Raw genomic sequence first — 1,129 nt, forward strand, 5'->3', positions numbered from 1 at the left:
GGGGCTGACTCAGTGGCTGCCTCGATGGGCTCAGACGGGGCAGGGATTGCGAGGTGGGCGCAGCGGCACAATCAATAATTAATTAATGCTCTTTGACATTGTCGAATGCTCGGCTCATTCACTGCAAACACACATCCAACAATCTAACAATTCTAAAATTCACTCAATTATTAACTATCGGGGTAACACACAGTCAATTCAGCATCACAGTCCCGTCGAGCGTTGCCTTCATCGGTGCGGGGCAGAGTTGGGGAGAGTAGGAGCTGATGTCTCCTTGGTTCCCAGCTCTCTGAATTCCCAGCCTCTCTGCTCGGGTTTTCATCGACAGTTCAGCTGGCCGTTTGACCCCAGCCAGTCTTATAGGGTTCCCCAGGCTTTCTGGGGCGGGCTCTAGTCTACTTGTCCACTTCACTGTGGTGAGTCAGCATTTTGTTGGCCTCTATCAAAATGGAGTCTCCTGTGCTTGGCATTCCTCATCTTGCAAGGCAGTTTTGAGTCTGGCGAGGTAGTCTTACACGGCTCTTGTCAGCCGGCAGGGCTCCCTGCCGTGAGACGGGCTGGTGCTGTGAGTTGGAACCCAGGTGTGGGCACCACACGGCGGTGTGTTTGTCCTGTGCTCGGGAAAGTGGGGCACGGAGGGAAGCGTGCACGCTGGGCGTGTGTGCTCACGAGTCTCACGCTCTGAGGCCTGTGTTCTCTTTTCGATCACAGCTCGCCACGGCCACGGCGGACGGGAAGCTGCAGTTGTTTGTTCCTGAGTGAAGGAGGAGGCCCGATCTGTGGGCCGCTGCAGAGCCCGGGGACGGTGGCTCCACGGCCCGGGCTGCTTCTCCGCTTCCTCCTGCTGCAAACACACCTGGCACCCATGCCCCGCCTGGATGGGGCTGCCCCGCCCTTTCTGGGCATCTGCACCACAAAGCTCAAATAGAATGTTCTTCAATAAAAACGACTAGTGTTTGCCTTAGCATTTAGACTCCGCATAGAGGGAGCAGGGAGGGAGAAAGACCTTGGGGGCTGTAGCAGCCTGAACCCTGAGCTGTGGCCCTGCTTGGCCAGCCCTCCCCTGGACCCGGCTCCTGGGCCTGTAAGGCATGGCCAGGGCAAGGGGCCTGGGCGCCCCGGGTTCCCC

At 58.0% G+C, this 1,129-nt stretch overlaps 1 protein-coding gene across 1 annotated transcript in view; it reads left to right on the forward strand.

The window, feature by feature from the left end:
- The window catches only part of WDR27 (WD repeat domain 27), a 132,355-nt gene extending 131,491 nt beyond the window's left edge, over positions 1-864 (forward strand). The window contains exon 25 of the mRNA XM_045294510.1: positions 712-864. Coding sequence (XP_045150445.1) covers positions 712-762 — 51 coding nt within the window. The 3' untranslated portion in view covers positions 763-864. The remainder of the gene's footprint in view (positions 1-711) is intronic.
- The last annotated feature ends 265 nt before the right edge of the window (positions 865-1,129 follow it).

This window comes from Echinops telfairi, unplaced genomic scaffold (assembly GCF_000313985.2).
Source record: "Echinops telfairi isolate 266 unplaced genomic scaffold, ASM31398v2 ScPeMD7_3533;HRSCAF=4204_0, whole genome shotgun sequence".
Lineage (NCBI taxonomy): Eukaryota > Metazoa > Chordata > Mammalia > Afrosoricida > Tenrecidae > Echinops > Echinops telfairi.